This window comes from Medicago sativa, chromosome 8, assembly GCF_051527215.1.
Source record: "Medicago sativa cultivar Bolivia chromosome 8, Bolivia_mono, whole genome shotgun sequence".
In the NCBI taxonomy this organism is placed as follows: domain Eukaryota; kingdom Viridiplantae; phylum Streptophyta; class Magnoliopsida; order Fabales; family Fabaceae; genus Medicago; species Medicago sativa.
The window spans coordinates 88,087,325-88,109,611 of record NC_140756.1 but is presented as its reverse complement, the minus strand read 5'-3'; the positions used below and the strand labels follow the sequence as shown (position 1 = coordinate 88,109,611).

The window sequence follows — 22,287 nt, the reverse complement described above, 5'->3', positions numbered from 1 at the left end:
AATCTTTGTTGAGTTCGCCACAGATTCAAACACGAAATCGAACGAATTAGAAGAATCACTTGCATTCAATACTGATGATGCAGAAACAGGATCGTTCAAAACACATGAGATTTCACCAATCTTGATGCTGCAACCTTCAATCAGTGGTGCAACAGATTCGATCGGCTTGATAGGAACAATTTATGAATTAAAACTGCCAAAATTGAAAGAAACAACTTCGGATGATAAAACTGCAGATTCTTGCGGTAGTTTCCGAAGTGGTGGTAATGGCGAAAACTTCTTTTCAGCCTTTGATATCTTCCATAGATGACAAACAATGGAGTATGTCATTAGAAACGACGGAGGATCGAAAAGGACAGTAAAAATTTCTTTGTGCTGAAAAGGAGGAGATTTCTTCGATACGGCGGCAGAAGGTTTCTCCGACGCGGCAGCGGAAGAAGAAGAATATCCCTGAGATCGCAACCAGGCTCTGATACCATGTTGAGTTTATGAGAATTCGGAGAATTAGAACGAAAAAGAGCCATAAGGCTTTTATTGAGAAAAAATTATCAGAGAAACATTTTGATCAAAAGATACAAAAATGAGTACATACTAGTCCATATTTATAGGACTTATTGGACTAACCAATTGTGTAACTAACTTCAAACTCCACTAACTAACTTGTAACTAACTATTAACTAATCCTAATTAACACACTAAATCCTATGAATCTTAACAACTTTATCTCTCATACTCACATTGTATTTTTACTTTCTCTCTATTACTTTGGTTTCGGTATCAGTGTCTACTTTCCTTTGTAAATTAGTGGTTGTCACTCAAATGTTGTTCAAATAACACAACTCATTACATACTAGTCGAGATACCCGTGCTACAGCACGGGTAGCGCGGCTTCGCCGCGCTATATGGCCGCAATATATCACTCCCTCTATTTCTTTCTCTCAAGGTGTTGAGTGGGTGTATGAGTGTACATAAATTATTTTCTATATTTTTATACGAAATAAAAGAGCTCCTCCCATAACTATAACGCACAATAAATTACGTATAACTGTTTTTTAAAATGTATTTGACACCTCTAATAAGAGAAGAAAATAATAATTTCACTTATCAGCTCGTAAGTTGACACAACACATGTGAAAAAATACTTACTAGAACAGCTCAACCCTTAAGTGAATCTACATACTTGAAGCTCGAAGGATTAATTAGTCTCTAGGTTCCAGTCGGAGGATACCTTAGACAACCAAAAAAGATATTTCTAAGTTCAAAATCTGAAAAATAGAATGATATGTTACAAGGTTTCAGAGAGAGGTTTCTTACACATATAGTTCCGTACAACTCAGGAGTTGCGATGTCTAAGTGATAATAATTAAAGGTTTTGGAGGTATAGAAGTGAGAAAAGAAAATTCTACCCATTTTCACATTTATAACCAATACCTGATGAATCCTACAAGTTTTTTTTTTTTTTACATAGAAGTAGAGTTGCTACTACTATATATAGTTATATTATAGGAAAAAGCTTCTCTTTGATATAATGGTCATAGGGGAAATGAATTCTCTCATGCGAGAATTCTCATGTTAAATCTGAACTATAAATCCTTAAAAAAAAATAAAAAATCTGAACTATAAAAAACATTACCGAGAGAGGACTTTGATTTTTTAAAAGTTGATTTAGTTAATAAAAAAAAAGTAAGACAATACGACATTAAAAAAGTCTTTGAGATTTAACGTCAAAAAAAAAAAAAGTCTTTGAGATTTACACAACCATACTTAAACAAATATAAATATACTTTTTTTTTCCTTACTATTATTATATTACATTTTGTAATTAGTATTAAATTAATGATGCATTGACACTTCTAATTTTTGTTTAAAAAATTGTGTTAAAAGCATACATTTGTTAAATTAACAATTTTTTTTTAACTTAAGCATACTATCTTGCATCAATTTTTTATATATATATATATTTGAAGGTATTATTATAAAGTAAATTTAAATAGAATGTTGTATAAGTCATGCTTTCTTAATGGTCTAATAACTTGTTAGTTTGTACCCATAAAAAATACTTGTTAGTTTACATAAATATAATTAAAAATTTAAAAATGTTAATGTGAAATGAACTTTTGAATAGATTAACATATTATATCGTACTTTCAAAAAGGGCGTATTCAAATATAAAAATAAATTTATAAGAGGTAATAAACTAACCTTTGACCTTAAATATTTTGATGAGATATCAAGCTTAAACATTGTAAAGTCTAATTTGATTTAGTCTACATCTACCTTACATATTGATGTGTATCCCTCACACAAAACATGTTTTTTAATCCTAAAAGAGTTCTTGTATTTCAAAACAATCCATGACTCTCCAATAGCATATAACTTGATATAGATAAGGTAAATAAAAGAAAAATATACTCACAAAAAATGAAAGGAAACCTTTTTCTGTTAAATAATTTTTGTATACCATATATTGAACTTGACCCCACAACAGGAAACATGTCTTCATTCCATCAATTAATATTACCTTCTATCCCTCTTCTGCTGTCTTCCTACTCTGTTTTTCCTTTTATTTATTTTATTTCACCTTCCTTTTATTCTTCACGCCTTTTCCTTTTAGAGTATTCTAATGGTAGGTGGTTTGTTATAAATTTTCAAGGCACAAAATAAACTATAGCTGGCAAGCTGCTTTGTTCAAAGTTGAAACCCCACTCTTTCTAAGGAAACCAAAGATTGTTCCAACTGTAATATGAAATATAACTTCAAATCCATACTAACATGATTGGACAAAGTCTCTTTAGTGAGTGTGAACTTATCTCCAAAATAAATTAACAAAAAGGTTAAGTACTCATTATTTAAATTTAAATTTAAAATATGTGGAAAACTTTGATGACTAATGATTTTAATTGCCATACGTGGATAATTTAAACTTTTCTACAATCCATTCAATCAAGTTATGTCATAATATAATTCTGTTAAGTTATTTATTAAAACATTTTTTCAAATATCTGCACTGTAAATATTTGAAAAAATATTGAACTTTAATTAAATCCAACTTTTAATATTATTATTATTATTATTATTATTATTATTATTATTATTATTATTATAATTATTATTATTATTAATTTCATCTTTAATTTATCAAAGTTTAGAGGGAAAGATTTATTCTATTCTTTGAAAAAATTGTGATGCTCAATTTGGTCTATGAGAAAAATAAATATAATTTTTAGTTCCTGAGAAAAAGAACCGACACAAACACATTTTCAATAGACATGGCAACGGTTGGGATGGGTTTTAGCATACCCGCCCCTGCCCCCAAATCCGTCGGGGATAGTAAATTCACACCCTATGTTAAGAATGATATAGGAGTAATATGATTATCAAATATAAGGATAAAAAATTAATTTAAAATAAACGGGGCGAGTGTGGGGGTTGGTGTAAGGCGAGTTTGACCATCCCCCAACCCCGGCCCCACCCCCGCACTAAAGAAACGGGTTTTTCCCACACTCGCACCTACATCCAGTTAAATCGGCTTTTCCCGTTAAATACAGTGCGGGGGCATCCCGGTCTGGACGGGGCCGGGTTCATATGCCATGTCTAATTTTTAATGTTAGAATTTGAGTTTGGCTAACTCTACAATACCTAGCTTCCATATATATAAACAAATTGACAGGCGAGAATAGCCAACAAGAATTGCATCCTAACATAACATAAATCTCAAAATTCTTGTTCAATTTTTTTTTTTAAGCAAAATTCTTGTTCAATTAAAAAACATAAATCTCACAATTTTTCTATGGGGATTAAAATCAGTCTTCACTTAAAAACTTAGTTTGAGTTCAATATTGTTTCTAGTGTGGAAAGTGGAAACAATTCAACAACTCCTCTCAATGGCAACGCGTTTTATAGACATTTTACAGATAATTATGCGTTTACCAAATGATTTCGTGTCATCCACTTAATGCCCTAACTAAAGTCCTCACTCCTCAAGCAAGCTAACAAGTTGTTCTGTTTATTAAAAAAATAAATAAAAATCACAAACGGTGCTATGTGTGCATTTGACAAAACAAAAGCATCTCTTTCATTAAAAAAAAAAAAACAAATAAAAGCATCTCTAACTACCTAATGATTAGTATTCATAAAGTAATTGTATCTTGGCAGATAGTATAGTATACTCCCTCCGTCCCAGAATAACTGACTCATTTTCTAAAAAAAAGTGTCCCAAAATAACTGACTCATTTCAATTTTCAATACAACTTTCATCATTCCCAATACAATATAACACTAAATATTACTACTTTTATCATTCCCAATACAATATATTCTACTTTCCCCTTCATTTATACACTTTTCTTAATTTGTGTGAAAAACCAAAGTAGGTCAATTATATCGGGACGGAGGGAGTATCTCTTATGAAAAACATCAACAATATTTGAGACCATGCACCTATATAATAAGCACATAAAACTTTTAGAAAGCAGCAGCTTTGCTTTCTGGTGTCTCAAAAGCGGTTGACTTCACTGCTGTCTCAGAATATATATCAACCTTTTTCTGTAGCTACCTCTTCTGCAGGTTGTTTATAATTTTACATATACAGTTCAGTGTCCTTACAGTAATATGTGGCTCAGCTGCATCAGTATAGCATGTTCTCTACCCCAGCCAACAACCAAGATAAATAAATTTATTTACTTGACCATTTTGTTGACCCATGCAAATTGTTTTGTTTTTGACAACGAGAGGACCTAGATTCTTGAATGCCAACATAAATGAAAGAGCAAGGGAGAATTTCAGGCACTATTATTAGAGTTTAATTTTGATACATCAAACAAATTACTACTCCCTCCGGTCCTATTTATAAGAGAAAGTTTGGTCAACAAAATTGGATGTATCTAGTTAAAAATTCAGTCTAGATACGTTAACTTTTGTTGACCCAATTTTTTCTTATAAATAGGACCGGAGTACAATATTTCATATTGTGACTTAAAAAATATTAGAAGTGTTAACCGGTGTCCTGAACACTAGTTAAGAAAACAAGTATATTAAGAATTTATTAAAACTTGTATAATCAAATGTTTAAAAATGTAAAAAAAATTGTTTTCATTGCAAAACTTGCCTTTTTTTATTTCATTAATGTATCTAGTTAAAAAATTGGACCAAATACATTCACTTTTGTTGACCCAAATTTCTCTTATAAATAGAGACCGGAGGGATATAACCCAAAAAATATTTATGAATAAAGTCAAATATTTTCATAGTCCAACAATTATGATTGATTATCCACGTAAAAAGTTTTATAAACGGTGTATGTAAATTAAATCCTTATTTTTATTTTGTTAAGACACTATATGAGTTTGTTAAATCTAATAGTTAAAAAAATATTTAGTAGTTAAATTTAACAGAACGTGGGAAAGAGAGAGGGTAACTCAAATGCAAATTTAGCGCCAGCATACAAAGTACTTAAATGTTTGCTATGGTTGTACTTTTGTACATGATGCATGTTACCTTGTCCCTAATAATCACTGTAGGTGATGTAACTGGTGAATGAAGTAAGGAAAAATATGGAATCGTTTAACAGAACCCCCCCAAGAGGGGTCTCATGACTCATGGCATCTTACTCATTAAATCCAAAGGAAGGACAGGAAGTAGCCATAAAGTCTATTTCAATTTTCTTGAATTAGTAAAATGAGGCTTTGTGGACCAAAATTTGTGAACAATTCTGATTATACTCCCTTGTTATAACCAAACAAAACCACATTGGAAAACTTATAAAAGAAATTCCAAATTTGAAGCAATCAATGCAACATGTGTTTATCGGACAAAAAATATTTATAGTTACTATCACATAGTAACATTTATCCATACACAGTCAAACTTATTGAAGTCAAACAATACATTGGTTTCACTTTCAGTGGTAAAATAAAACAAGGCATATTTTTCCTTGTACAAGAACAATCAGCAACTTACATTATTGTCCACAATTTCCCATATATTCATTACAACAAAAGACAGAACAGGGGTCTGCATTCTATAACACTCAACTCAACAACTAGAAAATTCAACCACCACCAACTCAACTAGAAACTAAACTAACCAATGTTTTACTAACTAATTGAAATACTAATAATCAAAATTATTGACAATAGTTTTTTTTCTTCAAAATATACAACATGGAAAGACCAATGATGGATCACTCTCTTGGATTTCTCCTTATGAAAGTTAGTTATTTATTACCATTACCACTATCTTGATCGAGTGAATTATCTCTTCCAAGTGCGATCATATCAGCATTAATGTCTTGCATTTCATCAGAACTCAACAATTAAGCGTGTTTGAACCAGAGTACTACTAGCATGAGTAACCTTCCAAGAATTCATTTGCACCTCATCCATTGAGCCGTCATTTTTACAAAGGAACTTTGCATAACAATACCTCGAAAATGTGGTTCAGAGGTTGAAACAACAGCTAAATATGTTACAGCGAAACAGAATGAGCAAGTATTCTATTCTTATTACGTATATAGAATAAAATTTAGAAAGAAAAAAAGGAGATATTATTATTAATTAATAAAAAGAAGAAGAATATTTGGTGGTTTTTTGTTTTGTTTTGGTGTTGAATTGGAAGCTAACACTAACAAGCGTAAAAATCGACAAGTTCATCAAGAGATTCAGGTTGAGGATCAGCATTTTCAAGCATCCATAACAAATGTTCGAAAAGGACAACCTCACAGGCAACAACATTGACAGTGTCGTTTTGTTGTTCTGTTTCACGGGACCTTTCAACGAGTTCACGGAAGACAGGGTTGTCAACAACGTCGGAGGTGACACGGTAGAGACGGCGAGACTTGCCTACGAAGACGGTGTGGAGGTCGGATCTTGAAGAAGAGGAATCTTCGTCGGCGACGGCGCTGATGCTGTGGCGGCTCTGTTTTCCGTTTCCAAATGAGTTCCATTTTTTGAGTGCTGATTTTAGCTTCATTAGCTTTCCACCTTTTGCCATGTTTGGTTTGTAGTAATGCAAATGCAATGAAAATATGTTTGGTTAGTTATTATTTATTATTAAGACTGAAAATGGAGAGTTAGAGAGAGGGATAAACAAAGAGAGATGGGGTGGGAGAGGGACGAGGGAGGAAGCTTCGTATATAAAGGGTGGGAGAAGGGTGAAATGGTCACACCAAGGCAAAATGTTGTAGGAGGGGGCCTTGTGAGAGGGATGAGTGTGATGGTTACGGTAAATAATAGGATAATGTTTGATGATACCTCATTTATCCATATACATAGGACCTATCAAACAAGAGGAGTTTTATCACCGGAGATGATGAAAGAGTTTAATTATAATTCTTGGATGAATATTAATGGTTTAGATTAAATTTATCATTATCATATGCATGTATCATTTCTCTTTCGGTTTTTTTTTTTTTCAATTCTCTTCTCCCGTTTCTCATCTCGATAATAGATAAGAGGTTACATTTTCTTAAAATTATTCTAGTGTAAACAATGAATTCAACTAATTTCCCCAAAATCATTCCACCATAAACAAGGAAAAATCATTTCACACATTGATGATTCCTTGCATCTTGAATGGTTCTGGTCGCTCCAACCGAATCACATTTTTTGCCTTCGTCTGCTCATGAAAATGTATTTTTCTATTGAATTAAGGGTTCATTATCTATAGGCGTCCATTTCTCTAAGTTTTAGGGTAACTGGTTTGTGATGCGGGCCTATTCCCTGCGATGCGAGAGGTAGAGAGCGCATGTTTTGACCTTATTGCTCTATCTCACATCGCAGGACTCATAGCTCGTGATGCGAGATAAACAATAGTGACCCCCTTGGTTTTCCTCGTATTCTCGTGATGCAGGGCATATAGCCTGTGATGCAAGGTCGTTAGTAGTTGACCCCTTGGTAACTTTTCTTTTTGTTCCATTTATTGTTACCAAAACATCTGTATCGAATATACCCCAAACTCAATCAATGATAAACTTGTAAAAAGCATACCATAGTTACAAAAGTTGTTTGGTTCAGGTGGATTTCCTTGGCTTCAAGACATCTTTTCGTGTCTTGGTCTATCATGACTTTTTGAACGATTTTTATTACAAAACTAGACCAAAGCTAATATAAATCTCATATTATACTACTAAAATGATACTAATTGATGACTCCAAACCAATATTATTTCTTGTCATTGAGTATGTGATGGATTTGTGTATCAATAAGCTCACTATAAAACCATTTTACGTTGCGGTTTAATTTATGTTGCATCCTCCTTTAACTCAAAATTAATCAATAGTACAACACATGAGCATTTGTTTACATCTAAAAATAATTATCTTTGTTAACTAAAATCAACAGACAACCGATTTAAAATTATACGAACTCCCCTTCAATCGATGTAAGATAAGGTGAGTACTGTTGTACCCGAACAATGGCAACTGATTCATTTAATACACCACTTATTCAATGATAAAAAATATAAATTTTTATTTATAAAGCCATTTATTTGCTTCTCAAAAAGCCATTTTATTGTTATAGCTTACGTTGAACTTTCAACTAAAAATAGTCTACAACCATTTTTAATGTTTTTCATTTGCACCGAAAGCGACAGACATGTGCAAGTATATTTGTTGCCAAAGTTCTCGAACTTGTCTGAACCTAGATATATTTTATGATCAACATTTTGTACTTTTGTTGATTATTAATTTAATTTCTTATAATTACAAAATCAAGTCGTTTGATTTTGGAGCTAACAGTGATAAAGACAAAACTTTGCTCTTGTTTTACTTAGAATAATAGCCAACAACCAAACATGCTAACTGCCATCTGGTTTTAAACTTTTAAATTTAGCAAGATTACCAAACGAAGCACATTTTTTATGTTGAAGAAAAAGGAAGAAGAAATCATATCATATATTCATAATGTTCCATAGGTATATACACTCCATGTTATTTTACAAGGAGGTGAACTAACTTGTTATCCTAACATGTTATTTTATATTTGCTCCACTCTAGCCCCCAGATCTTACATTGGGGTCAGTCCATTACCTCTCACCTCTTGAAATGTTTATTAATCAACGACATCAAAGGAATTAAACATTGGAAAATACTCGCTCTGATCTTAATTATATATATAGAGGGAAAACAAAAAAATTCCAAAATTATACTTATTTGTTCTTGTAAATTTTTAATGTTTACTTTTTCAAATAGAAAGAATCTTTGGCATCTTATTTATGTTTTTTTAATGGAAAATTTAGGTAAGTTGCATTTTGGTGACTCACCAAACAAGACAAATCTCATAGATTTTAAAGTTTCAATGAACCCATAAAGTGATAAAAGTTGAACTCATGCTCAATATTGATTTTTTTTTTTTTAAGAAAGAATTGATTGTTTTTATATGTTCAAAGTTGTGATGATTAAATAAAGTAAATTCACTGCAAATTGTTAATTTGTTAAAAAAAAAATCGCTAATTCACTATAGCATTTTCTTCAGTTATATCGGCAATTGCCAATAAACAGAAATAGACATGTCAATGGTGAAAGTCTAACATCATGCATGAAAGTCATGCAAACATTGAATCAAGGTTTATGAATGTTCATAGTTCTACTTCATGTACCCCCTTCCTTTCCCCAAATCCAATCAAACTCCATCCAAATGTAGATCTCTATTGTAACGCCCTCCTTTTTATTTAATTATTTTAATTAATTTTAGAATATATATATATATATATATATATATATATATATATATATATATATGATGTATATTAGGGATATATGATTTGTTGAGATTAGATGTCTTTTTATAATTTAGTTAATATATTTTGTTGAGCGATATTCTGTTATATTATATGTTGGTATTTACTAGCATAATATATTTGTTAATTGTTATAGATATATATTTGTTATTTGGTGTATTATTATATATTTAGTAGAGAAATATTATTTATTTGAATATGAGGATTATTAGTGTGAGTTGAATTGGGGGTTAGAATAGAAAGAAGAATAAGTTGTTGGGCCCAAAATAGATTTAGAAAGAATAGAAAGGATATAAATAGAGGAAGCTAGGTTGAGAGAATAGTTTACAACGTACGTTCAGTTTTGGAGAAAAAGAGGAGAAAAGAGAAGAGAAGAACCTAGGAGAGAAGAAGCTGCGATTTCTGCATATTAAGGTAAGGGTGAGACTATCTTGCTTTAATATTAAGTTGTAAATCATTAGATTACATCTAACAAAGTTGGGGAGAGTTTGTGAGATTAAGAGGATTAGGGTTTTGAGTGAAGAATTGAGGATTAATGGATGAAAATTGTTAGATTGATGTAGAAACTGTGAACAGTCCTTAGATAATCCGTAGAATGATTATTGGAATAGTTTTGAGGTTTAAAACATATGATTAGATGAGAAGTCGGTGAGTTTAAGAATTAGGGTTTATGAGCGATTTTGATGATTAGATGATGAAGAACCGTAGAATTGATGAGAGAATCATGAACAAACCTTAGATATCCTATAGGAATGTTATTAGAAGTAGTTTGATGGTTAGAAACATGAGAATGGATGAAAAGTTGAGATTCTGAGAAAAAGTGATTTTAGGTGTTTTTGAGAAATAAGTGATTCTAGGATAAGCTGTTTTGGAGATTTAAAAATATGATTTTTCAGTAAAATATGATAGGCGAAAACAGAATCGGATTCGGAGTAACGGTTAGGTTTTTACAGACGAAACAGTGAAACCGAAAAAAATGGGACTGCACAAAGCTGCGTCGCAGGTGGGCTACTGCCTTCCCACGCCTGGGCGCAGTTTTCCACGCCTGAGCGCAGCAAGGCAGCCCCTCATGGGTGACTGCTTGTTGTGCTTTCGTTGCGTGCTGTCAGAACTTCGATTGTTGCGTTCTTGTGTCTTTTTCGCCCGTTTCCGTGTTGAATTAGCTCTTGGTGTAAACATGAAAGTTGTAGATAATCGAGTTAGCTTTCTAATGGCTTTGGAGTGACTAGAAAATTATGTGTAGGTTTTGAGTTTTGATGAAAATAGTCCAAGTGGGTCTTCAGAAAACTTTAAGAAAACTTAGCATAACTACTCCCAAGTTAGTCCAAAAACTTATGGTTGGTTTCCCAACTTCAACTTAAGTATTAGGGATTTAGTTGAGGTGTTTTATGAGTATTTGACTTATGTCTCATTGATCAAACTTGATTTGCTTTTGAAGAATGTTTTGGACTTTGATATGAATGTAATTGATTAATGTATATGTGGTTATTGTTGTTGATATGTTGGAATACATTATGTGGGTATTGTATGATACATAATATTATGATGTTCTATGATGTTAAGTTGATATGATTCATTTCTTATTGATGATATGATATTCTAGCACTGTTATATGCTGCAATTGTTGCTGTTTGTTGCTGCTGAATTTTAGTGAAGATGTATAAGTCGGTCTAAGTTGTCATGATTTAAGAAGTAGTCCATTTTAATGGAATTGTATAAGATGTTCACGTTGTTGTCCAAGTTGTAGGAAGATTGTGTCGTTACATAGTCAGTGATGGGGGCTTAATGCCCGACAGGTTCTTTATGACCTTAGCGATGGGGGCTTAATGCCCGACAGGTTCTTTATGACCTTAGCGATGGGGGCTTAATGCCCGACAGGTCCAAATATGACCATAGCGAAGGGGGCTTAATGCCCTGGTGGTACCACATGCATATTGAAGTTGTCTAAGTTGTTGTTGAAGTTGTCTAAGTTGTTGTTGAAGATGTTGTTGCATTGTAGAGTCGTCATAACTTATATTTGATGATGATTTAATGATGATGTTTGTTTAAGAAGTTGATTACGAACTTAATTATGAAGTTGTTTTCGATAAATGATATGCTTTGATAATGATACTTATGTGAAATACATGATGATGCTTATGATTATATTTGGTGTTAGATGTTGATGCTTATGATCATTATATGTGTTGATGTTTGTGATTAATATATGTGTTGATGTTTGTAATTAATATTTGATGATGTATGTTGATGTTTATGAATTAGTAATTGATGTTATATGATGATGTTTACGTCTATAATTAAGATGATATAAGATGAAGTGTATAACTAATGTAGGAGATTAATGATGCTAGTTAATGGAGTATAAGATATGTTAATGATGTTTAAGTTGTTGAATGTACTTTATATGATTTATATGTTTAATATTATTGTTTGAGAAATCTCACCCCTTCTGCTTGAAAATGTTGCCCTTCGTATGGGTAACTTGCAGGTAATAAAGACTAGAAGTGTTCGTGAGTGGACTCCTCACTTGTGTCTAGGTGCTCTGATACGTAACGGGATGGGACTTACTGTCATATTTATTCCTTACGTGTCTTTTATGAACTTTTTATGAATAAGTATTGAACCAAATTATGAGATTTTCTGATAAAGCCTGCGTGCTAAGACTTTATTCATGTCGAACTATTTCCGCTGCGTATTTCCAGACTTTTATGATGTTGAACCTGGAAGGATATTTATTAATATCTATTTTATGACTTTAAAGTAGTATGTGACATTCCGTTTGTAACGCCCCATTTTAATTCTATTATTTTTAGTAGATGTGTGAATATTTTTATATGACTTTATTTGTTATATATATGATTTTATGTGAAATATATATTTTATATGATTTTTATGTGATATATGTTGTGATGTTATTTTATTATATGATTTATGGAGTTGTGTTTTATTTGAATGAATATTGTTTTATTATTTGATAAGATAGTAAGAGAAATAGAAATAATATAGAAATAGTGTTTATTTTGGTTTAAGGGGAATAATGAGGAATTAATAGAAATTAAGGGAGTTAAGAGAAAAGAGAGGTTTTAGTTTACAGTAAAAACAGAAAGTCAGAAACAAAAACATTTTCACGTGAAAACTCTAGAGAAACTGGTTTTGGAGAGAAGGAAGAGAAAGCTAGGAGAAGAGCTAGGAAGAGAGGATCCAACCAATTTTTGCTGTAGAATTTGCTGAGATAAGGTAAGGGTGGGATTCCTTTCACTAATAATATGTATAATTCTGAAAATTTGCTGAATTCTTGTGTTCTTGGTTTAGGTTTAGAAGTTTTAGGTTAATTGAGGAAAATATGATGGATTGTGTTGTTTGATGCATGTTTCTATGTGGTTTTGGTTGTTATGTTGTATATAGAACCTGTAAACATTGTTCTAATTCATTTTGGGTGATTGGGGGATCAAAAATTGGGTTTTTGGAGTGAAAACTGGTCTTTCCCGTAAGCTGTGAATGTCCAAAATCGGGCCCCGAACTGCCGAAATCGGGCCCCGAATTCTGAGCTGGTTTTTCAGTTCTGGTTCGACAAAAATCGGGCCCCGAACTGCCGAAATCGGGCCCCGATTTCCTGTCAGCCAAAACTGGAAAACACTCACTTTTTCGCCCGTTTCTGTTTTGAATTAGCCTTCGGTGTAAACATGAAAGTTGTAGATAATTGAGTTAGCTTTCTAATGGCTTTGGAGTGACTAGAAAATTATTTGTAGATTTTGAGTTATGATAAAAATAGTCCAGGTGGGTCTTCAGAAAAATTTAAGAAAACTTAGCATAACTATTCCCAAGTTAGTTCAAAACTTATGGTTGGTTTCCCAACTTCAAAGTTAAGTGTTAGGGATTTAGTTGAGATGTTTTATGGGTATTTGGCTTATGTTCTATTGATCCAAACTTAATTGCTTTTGAAGGATGTGTTGAACCTTGAGATGAATGTAATTGATTTTATATATATGCTATGTTGTTGTTTTCCGTTGTTGACGTTGTTGTATCATCTAATGTCGAAGTTGGGGAGTGTGTCATAATTGTTGTAGGCACATATGTTGTTGTTGTAGTCGTTGTTGGAGTTGTATGTTGATATACACAAGTCGAGTCCATATGCATACTCATGTTTCGTTGGAGGCTTATGCCCTGGAATGTTCATCATCCAAACCGTTGGGGGCTTATGCCCTGGAATGTTTATCATTCATTTGTTGGGGGCTTATGCCCTGGGATGCTTTAACCATCCAATTTGTTGGGGGCTTATGCCCTGGAATGCTTAGCATTCAACGCGCGTAGATTGGTACCACCTGCATGATGCATTAGTTGTTGTTGTCGTAGCATTGTTGGGTTGTTGTTGTCGTTGTAGCATTGTCGAGTTGTTGTCGTTGTCGCATTGTCGAGTTGTCGGTGTCGTTGTGGATAACGTTGTTGTTGTTGTTGTTGTACCTTGTTGCTGAAAATAATTATGTTGTTGCTTATGTATTTATTTATATACTTTATTAATGATGCATGTTGTGATATGTTGTTGTTTTCATTAATTCGATGAATTATATATTATTATTATTGGATAAGTTTCTCACCCCTTCTGCGTATATGTTGCCTCGACCGTGGGTAATGTGCAGGTAATGATGGCTTGTAGGTTGATTGGCTCAAGTGTCTAGGGCTCTGATACATATTAGGATGGGGATCGTCGCGAATGTCTTCTTCATTTCTTTTATGTATCACATATTTTGGAAAAGACTTGTTATTGGAGCTTACTGTTGTTGAAAATAAAGTTGAATTATGTTGAGGCCTTTGTGCCAAGATTTTCATTGAGGTTGAATTTGGCTGAAACTATATTTTTAAAGAATTATTCCGCTGCAGTTTATTAAGATATTCTAAACGTTGATTTTGAATAAATAGATATTTCCTATTTATGAATTTTTGATTAGTAGTATGACATTCCGTTATGTGGTTACTCTGATTAAGTTAACTAATATTACGTTGTTGGGAGAACGGGGTGTTACAATTGGTATCAGAGCAGGTCGGTCCGTCCGGCCAATTAGTAGAGTCGTGTCGAGCCATGTAGAGTTGTTTGACAATTTATATTGTCCTAGTTGTGCTGATTTTTGTTGTTATGTAGAGTAGAGACCTGGAGGCTGCGAATATTATCTGTTACAAGAGAAATAGAATGGCTGGAAGAAATGATGCTGCGGTGGCTGCTGCATTGGAAGCTGTGGCCCAAGCTATAGGACAACAACATAATGTTGGTGCTGGTGTTAATGCTGATGTAAGAATGTTGGAGGCCTTTCTGAGGAATCATCCTCCTACTTTCAAAGGAAGGTACGACCCTGATGGAGCACAGACATGGCTCAAAGAGGTTGAAAGAGTTTTCAGGGTTATGCAATGCACTGATGACCAGAAGGTGCGTTTTGGTACGCACATGCTAGCTGAGGAAGCTGATGACTGGTGGGTGAGTCTCTTACCTGAATTTGAGCAAGGTGATGCAGTTGTGACTTGGGCTGTGTTTAGGAGAGAGTTCCTAAACAGATATTTCCCTGAGGATGTTCGCGGAAGAAAAGAGATTGAGTTCCTTGAGCTGAAGCAAGGAAACATGTCGGTGACAGAGTATGCAGCCAAGTTTGTGGAGCTGGCTCAGTTCTATCCACACTATACTGGAGACAATGCTGAATTTTCTAAGTGCATAAAGTTTGAGAATGGTCTGCGTGCTGATATTAAGCGGGCCATTGGTTACCAACAGATCCGTGACTTTTCTGCTTTGGTGAGCAGATGCAGAATCTATGAAGATGATACGAAAGCTCACTACAAGGTGATGAGTGACCGTAGGGGTAAAGGACAGCAGGGTCGTCCGAAACCTTACAGTGCCCTTGCTGACAAGGGCAAACAGAGGATGCCTAAGGAAAGGAGACCCAAAGGAAGAAATGTTCAGGCTGAGATAGTTTGTTACAAGTGTGGTGAGAAAGGCCACAAGAGTAATGCATGTACTCAACAGGATGAGAAGAAGTGTTACCGTTGTGGTAAGAAAGGGCATACGATGGCTGAGTGCAAGCGTGGTGACATGGTTTGCTTCAATTGTGATGAAGAGGGTCATCTTAGTTCTCAGTGTAAGAATCCTAAGAAGACTCAGACTAGTGGGAAGGTGTTTGCATTGGCCGGTACACAAACGGCTAATGAAGATCGACTTATCAGAGGTACTTGTTTCTTTAATGGTACTCCTTTAATTGCTATTATTGATACTGGTGCTACACATTGTTTCATTGCTGTTGATTGTGCAAATAAGTTGGGTTTAGTTATGTCAAGTATGCCTGTGGAAATGGTTGTTGAAACTCCAGCTAAGGGTTCAGTAACCACTTCGTTTGTTTGTCAGAGTTGCCCTATATCTATGTATGGTAGGGATTTTGAAGTTGATCTTGTATGTTTGCCATTGACGGGTATGGATGTGATTCTTGGTATGAACTGGTTGGAGTACAACCATGTGCATATTAATTGTTTTAGGAAGACGGTGTACTTTTCTTCTGCTGAAGAAGAGAGTGGAGCAGAATTTTTATCTACCAAGCAGCTGAAGCAGTTAGAACATGATGGAAGCTTGATGTTTTCTTTGATGGCGTATTTGTCTGTAGAGAATCAGTCGATAATTGATAGACTGCTCGTTGTGAATGAATTTCCTGAAGTTTTTCCTGATGAGATTCCGGATGTGCCACCAGAAAGAGAGGTTGAATTTTCGATTGAACTAGTGCCGGGTACGAAGCCGGTGTCGATGGCTCCTTACCGTATGTCAGCTTCGGAGTTGGTAGAGTTGAAGAAACAATTAGAAGACTTGCTTGATAAGAAGTTTATAAGGCCAACTGTGTCACCTTGGGGAGCGCCTGTGTTGCTAGTTAAGAAGAAGGATGGTAGCATGAGATTGTGCATAGATTACCGTCAGCTGAATAAAGTGACGATAAAGAATAGGTATCCACTTCCGAGAATTGATGACTTGATGGATCAATTAGTGGGTGCACGTGTGTTTAGTAAAATCGATTTGAGGTCAGGTTACCATCAGATTAAGGTGAAGGATGAAGATATGCAGAAGACGGCCTTTAGGACACGGTATGGGCACTATGAATATAAAGTGATGCCTTTCGGTGTTACTAATGCGCCTGGTGTGTTCATGGAGTATATGAACAGAATTTTTCATGCTTTTCTAGATAAATTTGTGGTTGTATTTATTGATGATATTTTGATTTATTCTAAGAATGAAGAAGAGCATGCGGAACATTTGAAGATTGTTTTACAGGTGCTGAAAGAAAAGAAGTTGTATGCAAAACTGTCAAAGTGCGAGTTCTGGTTAAGTGAAGTAAGTTTCCTTGGCCATATTATTTCTGGTAGTGGTATTGCAGTTGACCCGTCGAAGGTTGAAGCGGTATCACAGTGGGAGACTCCTAAGTCAGTTACGGAGATTAGAAGTTTTCTTGGTTTGGCCGGTTATTACAGAAGATTTATCGAAGGATTTTCGAAGTTGGCACTTCCATTGACTCAGTTGACCTGTAAAGGTAAAGCTTTTGTGTGGGATGCTCAATGTGAGAGTAATTTCAATGAGTTGAAGCGAAGATTGACGACGGCTCTAATTTTGATTTTACCAGAACCAGATAAGCCTTTTGTTGTATATTGTGATGCGTCCAAGTTGGGCTTAGGTGGTGTGCTTATGCAAGATGGCAAGGTAGTAGCTTATGCTTCGAGACAATTGAGAATACATGAGAAGAATTATCCTACACATGATTTAGAGTTGGCTGCTGTGGTTTTTGTGTTGAAAATTTGGAGGCACTATTTGTACGGTTCCAGATTTGAAGTGTTTAGTGATCATAAGAGTCTGAAATATTTATTTGATCAAAAGGAGTTGAATATGAGGCAGAGAAGGTGGCTAGAGTTGTTGAAGGATTATGATTTTGGTTTGAATTATCATCCGGGTAAAGCCAATGTGGTTGCAGATGCCTTGAGTAGGAAAACATTGCACATGTCGGCTATGATGGTGAAAGAATTTGAATTGCTAGAGCAGTTTAGAGACTTGAGTCTTGTTTGTGAATTGGCACCTCAGAGTGTGCAGTTGGGTATGTTGAAGATTAATAATGATTTCTTGAAGAGTATCAAGGAAGCACAGGAAGTTGATGTGAAATTTGTAGACTTGATGGTTGCTAGTAATCAGACTGCAGATGGTGATTTCCAGGTTGATGATCAAGGAGTGTTGAGATTCCGAGGCAGGATTTGTATCCCTGATAATAATGAATTGAAAAAGTTGATTTTAGAAGAAAGTCACAGAAGTAGCTTGAGTATCCATCCGGGAGCTACAAAGATGTATCATGACATGAAGAAACTGTTTTGGTGGTCTGGGTTGAAGCGTGATGTCGCACAATTTGTTTATGCGTGTTTGACTTGTCAGAAATCGAAAGTTGAACATCAGAAGCCTGCTGGTTTGTTGACACCATTAGATGTGCCGGAATGGAAATGGGATAGCATCTCCATGGATTTTGTGACGAGTTTGCCAACCACTCAAAGAGGGCATGATGCCATTTGGGTCGTTGTCGATAGATTGACGATGTCGGCACATTTTATTCCGATTAATATCACTTATTCAGTAGCTCAGTTGGCGGAGATTTATATTCATAATATTGTGAAGTTGCATGGTGTCCCGTCGAGTATTGTGTCGGATAGAGATCCGAGGTTCACTTCGAGATTCTGGAAGAGCTTGCAAGAAGCTTTGGGCTCTCAGTTGAGGTTGAGTTCAGCTTATCATCCGCAAACAGATGGTCAGTCGGAAAGAACGATTCAGTCATTAGAAGATTTGTTGAGGGTGTGTGTGCTTGAGCAAGGTGGAGCTTGGGATAGTCACCTACCGTTGATAGAGTTCACATACAACAATAGTTACCATTCGAGTATTGGTATGGCACCTTTCGAAGCTTTATATGGTCGAAGGTGTAGAACTCCTTTATGTTGGTTTGAGTCGGGTGAAAGTGTTGTGTTGGGACCTGAAATAGTTCAGCAGACTACGGAGAAGGTCAAGATGATAAGAGAGCATATGAAAGCGTCGCAGAGTCGACAGAAGAGTTATCATGACAAGCGTAGAAAAGACCTTGAGTTTCAAGAGGGTGACCATGTGTTCTTGAGAGTCACTCATATGACCGGTGTGGGTCGTGCATTGAAGTCCACGAAGTTGACTCCAAAGTTTATTGGTCCTTATCAGATATCTGAGAGAGTTGGCACGATGGCTTATAGAGTTGGTTTGCCACCACATCTTTCGAACTTGCATGATGTGTTTCATGTGTCGCAACTTCGGAAGTATGTAGCGGATCCTTCACATGTTATTCCTAGAGATGATGTGCAAGTTAGAGATAACCTTACGGTGGAGACTTTACCTTTGAGGATTGATGATCGCAAGGTGAAGACGTTGAGAGGCAAAGAGATACCTCTAGTGAGGGTTGTTTGGGGAGGAGCAACTGGTGAAAGTCTTACTTGGGAGTTGGAGAGTAAGATGCAGGAGTCATATCCTGAGTTGTTTGCTTGAGGTAATATTTCGAGGACGAAATTCTCTAAGTTGGGGAGAGTTGTAACGCCCCATTTTAATTCTATTATTTTTAGTAGATGTGTGAATATTTTTATATGACTTTATTTGTTATATATATGATTTTATGTGAAATATATATTTTATATGATTTTTATGTGATATATGTTGTGATGCTATTTTATTATATGATTTATGGAGTTGTGTTTTATTTGAATGAATATTGTTTTATTATTTGATAAGATAGTAAGAGAAATAGAAATAATATAGAAATAGTGTTTATTTTGGTTTAAGGGGAATAATGAGGAATTAATAGAAATTAAGGGAGTTAAGAGAAAAAAGAGGTTTTAGTTTACAGTAAAAACAGAAAGTCAGAAACAAAAACATTTTCACGTGAAAACTCTAGAAAAACTGGTTTTGGAGAGAAGGAAGAGAAAGCTAGGAGAAGAACTAGGAAGAGAGGATCCAACCAATTTTTGCTGTAGAATTTGCTGAGATAAGGTAAGGGTGGGATTCCTTTCACTAATAATATGTATAATTCTGAAAATTTGCTGAATTGTTGTGTTCTTGGTTTAGGTTTAGAAGTTTTAGGTTAATTGAGGAAAATATGATGGACTGTGTTGTTTGATGCATGTTTCTATGTGGTTTTGGTTGTTATGTTGTATATAGAACCTGTAAACATTGTTCTAATTCATTTTGGGTGATTGGGGGATCAAAAATTGGGTTTTTGGAGTGAAAACTGGTCTTTCCCGTAAGCCGTGAATGTCCAAAATCGGGCCCCGAACTGCCGAAATCGGGCCCCGAATTCTGAGCTGATTTTTCAGTTCTGGTTCGACAAAAATCGGGACCCGAACTGCCGAAATCGGGCCCCGATTTCCTGTCAGCCAAAACTGGAAAACACTCACTTTTTCGCCCGTTTCTGTTTTGAATTAGCCTTCGGTGTAAACATGAAAGTTGTAGATAATTGAGTTAGCTTTCTAATGGCTTCGGAGTGACTAGAAAATTATTTGTAGATTTTGAGTTATGATAAAAATAGTCCAGGTGGGTCTTCAGAAAAATTTAAGAAAACTTAGCATAACTATTCCCAAGTTAGTTCAAAACTTATGGTTGGTTTCCCAACTTCAAAGTTAAGTGTTAGGGATTTAGTTGAGATGTTTTATGGGTATTTGGCTTATGTTCTATTGATCCAAACTTAATTGCTTTTGAAGGATGTGTTGAACCTTGAGATGAATGTAATTGATTTTATATATATGCTATGTTGTTGTTTTCCGTTGTTGACGTTGTTGTATCATCTAATGTCGAAGTTGGGGAGTGTGTCATAATTGTTGTAGGCACATATGTTGTTGTTGTAGTCGTTGTTGGAGTTGTATGTTGATATACACAAGTCGAGTCCATATGCATACTCATGTTTCGTTGGGGGCTTATGCCCTGGAATGTTCATCATCCAAACCGTTGGGGGCTTATGCCCTGGAATGTTTATCATTCATTTGTTGGGGGCTTATGCTCTGGGATGCTTTAACCATCCAATTTGTTGGGGGCTTATGCCCTGGAATGCTTAGCATTCAACGCGCGTAGATTGGTACCACCTGCATGATGCATTAGTTGTTGTTGTCGTAGCATTGTTGGGTTGTTGTTGTCGTTGTAGCATTGTCGAGTTGTTGTCGTTGTCGCATTGTCGAGTTGTCGGTGTCGTTGTGGATAACGTTGTTGTTGTTGTTGTTGTACCTTGTTGCTGAAAATAATTATGTTGTTGCTTATGTATTTATTTATATACTTTATTAATGATGCATGTTGTGATATGATGTTGTTTTCATTAATTCGATGAATTATATATTATTATTATTGGATAAGTTTCTCACCCCTTCTGCGTATATATTGCCTCGACCGTGGGTAATGTGCAGGTAATGATGGCTTGTAGGTTGATTGGCTCAAGTGTCTAGGGCTCTGATACATATTAGGATGGGGATCGTCGCGAATGTCTTCTTCATTTCTTTTATGTATCACATATTTTGGAAAAGACTTGTTATTGGAGCTTACTATTGTTGAAAATAAAGTTGAATTATGTTGAGGCCTTTGTGCCAAGATTTTCATTGAGGTTGAATTTGGCTGAAACTATATTTTTAAAGAATTATTCCGCTGCAGTTTATTAAGATATTCTAAACGTTGATTTTGAATAAATAGATATTTCCTATTTATGAATTTTTGATTAGTAGTGTGACACTCCGTTATGTGGTTACTCTGATTAAGTTAACTAATATTACGTTGTTGGGAGAACGGGGTGTTACACCGTTTATGATTTAAATACTCTAATTTGATATGAAATTTTTATGTTGGGAAAACGGGGTGTTACATCTATGGTGGTGGTGAGACGAGGAGCAGCCCTCTGCACCACCTCACCTCTGACTCTCTGGCGTCAGTGGCTTTAGGAGTTTAGAATTGTTTTTAGCGGTGTCTCACGGTGGTCTCGGTGGTCCGTGGCAATTCACGGCGGTTGTGTAGTGCTGTTGTTTTTGCGTTTTGTGGAGGTTTTCAGGTGGCTTTTTTCGTGGGTGTTGGTGTTGGTGGAGATGGATCTCGTAGTGGTGTTTGGTGGTGGTTTGTGGCGGCAGTTTTGGATCCGAATCTGGATCCGAATCTGTAGCGGCTGGTTGTTTCTTGCTTCTGGTGTGGTTAGCTTGCTTCAATGAAACATTTGGACCACTCTGTCACTAGGGGCGGACCTGGACTTCCAATATCAGTGGGGCTATATTTTTTTTGTCAAATGATTAAATAATACAAAATTTAATAAGAAATTATATAAAAAGTGGTTGTAGCAACCAAAATTACAAAGCAAATGCCCTATTTTTCATTTGTTATAAATAAGCTTAAGAATACTACTGTAACTTTTTTTTTTTGCACAACAGACATATAATGTAATCAAACAATCAAATTCTAAAAAGATAGATGCTAGAGATATTCAGACAAAATCATTCATATTGTATTCTATTCAGACTGCACAC

The 22,287-nt window shown here is 34.9% G+C and overlaps 1 protein-coding gene, 1 long non-coding RNA gene and 1 pseudogene across 2 annotated transcripts; 2 read left to right on the top strand and 1 right to left on the bottom strand.

Moving 5' to 3' along the window:
• Positions 1-5,866: 5,866 nt before the first annotated feature.
• On the bottom strand, positions 5,867-7,102 carry LOC146902887 (auxin-responsive protein SAUR78 pseudogene; annotated as a pseudogene).
• A 5,777-nt stretch (positions 7,103-12,879) lies between these two features.
• LOC146902886 (uncharacterized) lies at positions 12,880-14,564 on the top strand. Its single transcript, XR_015022480.1, has 2 exons — positions 12,880-12,975; positions 14,376-14,564. It is a non-coding gene; the product is annotated as an uncharacterized LOC146902886 (long non-coding RNA).
• Positions 14,565-14,923: 359 nt separating this feature from the next.
• Positions 14,924-18,629, top strand: LOC146902885 (uncharacterized). Its single transcript, XM_085737179.1, has 2 exons — positions 14,924-16,621; positions 18,600-18,629. Exons 1-2 carry the CDS (start codon positions 14,924-14,926, stop codon positions 18,627-18,629), a joined length of 1,728 nt encoding a protein of 575 aa, XP_085593305.1.
• Positions 18,630-22,287: the final 3,658 nt, after the last annotated feature.

Excerpts from the sequence above, each read along its gene's own strand:
- LOC146902885 (XM_085737179.1), top strand. The coding sequence starts at position 14,924 with ATGGCTGGAAGAAATGATGCTGCGGTGGCTGCTGCATTGGAAGCTGTG. Across the intron at positions 16,622-18,599 it reads TGTCACCTTGGGGAGCGCCT|GTGGAGCTTGGGATAGTCAC; the intron begins GTGTTGCTAGTT and ends TGCTTGAGCAAG.